This window comes from Gavialis gangeticus, unplaced genomic scaffold (genome assembly GCF_001723915.1).
Source record: "Gavialis gangeticus isolate Ggan-Ray unplaced genomic scaffold, GavGan_comp1, whole genome shotgun sequence".
NCBI lineage: Eukaryota > Metazoa > Chordata > Crocodylia > Gavialidae > Gavialis > Gavialis gangeticus.
In genome coordinates, this window is record NW_017729024.1 from 45,045,971 (window position 1) to 45,047,611 (window position 1,641).

Consider the following 1,641-nt stretch of genomic DNA (forward strand, 5'->3'; position numbering starts at 1 on the left):
TAGGGTCATTTAGTTGGAGGAGCACTGGGAGGGCTGTGGCTTGGGAGTGAGGGGCAATATCATGGGAAGGGGCAGAGCTGCTCAGCACCACAAAGCAGTGCGGGGGACAGGACAGCTGCAGCTGGACCCGCATCCTGGTGAGTGAAGGGGTCAGGGAGAGCTCTGATTTTCCATGATAAAAAAAATTTCAAATGCCAAAATATATAGGTATTTAGAATTTATTTTATTATAACAATTGAGGCACTGTTAGGCATCCACATTACTTTAAAATGGTAAAAGTATCAAGAAAACCATGTGTTCAACTGATACCTCTGTAGATATAGATAGAGAGAGAGAGTGGTGTTTCATTTTAATCACAGAAAAATGTATATTTGGGGGGCTTTAATCAGAGAATTTGTGATTTATTTATTTATTTATTTATTTATTTATTTTTATCAGAGAGTTTGGGATTTTTAAACAGAAAACCAGGATCCCTGATCATAAGAGAGCCTGATTTGACTTGGGTTCACTCCCCCTCCTCAGAGTAAGACATTCGCTGTCCATCAGACAGACATTTTCTGTAAATATCTGCTGCAGGTTAATAACCATTCTGTTTTATCTCATTCTATAGGAACAAAAAGATGGTGTTTATACATTTTTATGTATAATTCAGTAGAACTTACCTTGTAGGGCAGGGAATTTACTACAAAAAAAAGGTAGAATGCTAAAGGCACGTTGTTTGTGACCAAGGTCTCCAGCTTTAAAAATTGTAACTAACTTAGTTTTTCAAATTTTTCACGTATCTATAGAGATGATGTGTGTGTGGTACAGTTAGGCTGATGTCCACCAGATATGGATCTGGCCCAGTGGATCTGATGTAGCTGCAACATTTATTTTATCCATCCTACTTTTAAGCTAGTCAGTAAAGCTGAAATCTTCCCAGCATGAGGAGCTTGTGCTGGAACTGAGTATTTCTTTTTGCTCTCTGCTAGAGCAGAAAATATAGTTCATCGCTGTGAAAAGTGGTTGACTGGCCCAGTGGCACAAATTCATGGTGTCTGCATCATAGCTGGTCCCTAGGCATGCAAACTATGAGTCAGTTTTTGACATTTTAACCACAATCTTTGCTCACAGATTGATCTTTAACAATAATGGGTGGTCTAGCAAAGACTAGATTGAGTCAGATAGCCATCCACATAAAAGAAGCTGCACCCTAGGATACAGTACCTGTCACTAACCTTCTGTCTGAGATGTACTGTTTTACACTCTTACAGCAAATACTGCGTCATTCTCGTGGGAATGCCACAAAGGCAATCTTCCTCATTACTGATGGGTATTCCAATGGGGGTGACCCGAGACCAATCGCAGCATCCTTGCGTGAACTAGGAGTGGAGATCTTCACGTTTGGGATATGGCAAGGCAACATCCGAGAGCTGAATGACATGGCTTCGTATCCCAAGGAGGAACACTGCTACTTGCTTCACAGTTTTGCAGAATTTGAAGCATTAGCTCGCAGAGCTCTTCATGAAGGTATGGCATCTTGTCATAATGACACTATCATTTCAGGCCCTGTACAGAGCATGGGGGTGGGGTACCTGTCAAGGGGCAGGGCTAATCATGCGGCCCTTCTCCTGCCAAAACTTAGTAAGTAGCCCTCCACCC

At 41.7% G+C, this 1,641-nt stretch overlaps 1 protein-coding gene across 1 annotated transcript in view; it reads left to right on the plus strand.

Annotated features, from left to right (window-relative positions):
* The window catches only part of SVEP1 (sushi, von Willebrand factor type A, EGF and pentraxin domain containing 1), a gene marked incomplete at its 5' end in the record, with an annotated part of 254,483 nt that overhangs the window by 45,493 nt on the left and 207,349 nt on the right, over nt 1-1,641 (plus strand). The window contains one exon of the mRNA XM_019518196.1: nt 1,254-1,509. Within this exon, the coding sequence (XP_019373741.1) occupies nt 1,254-1,509 (256 nt within the window). The remainder of the gene's footprint in view (nt 1-1,253; nt 1,510-1,641) is intronic.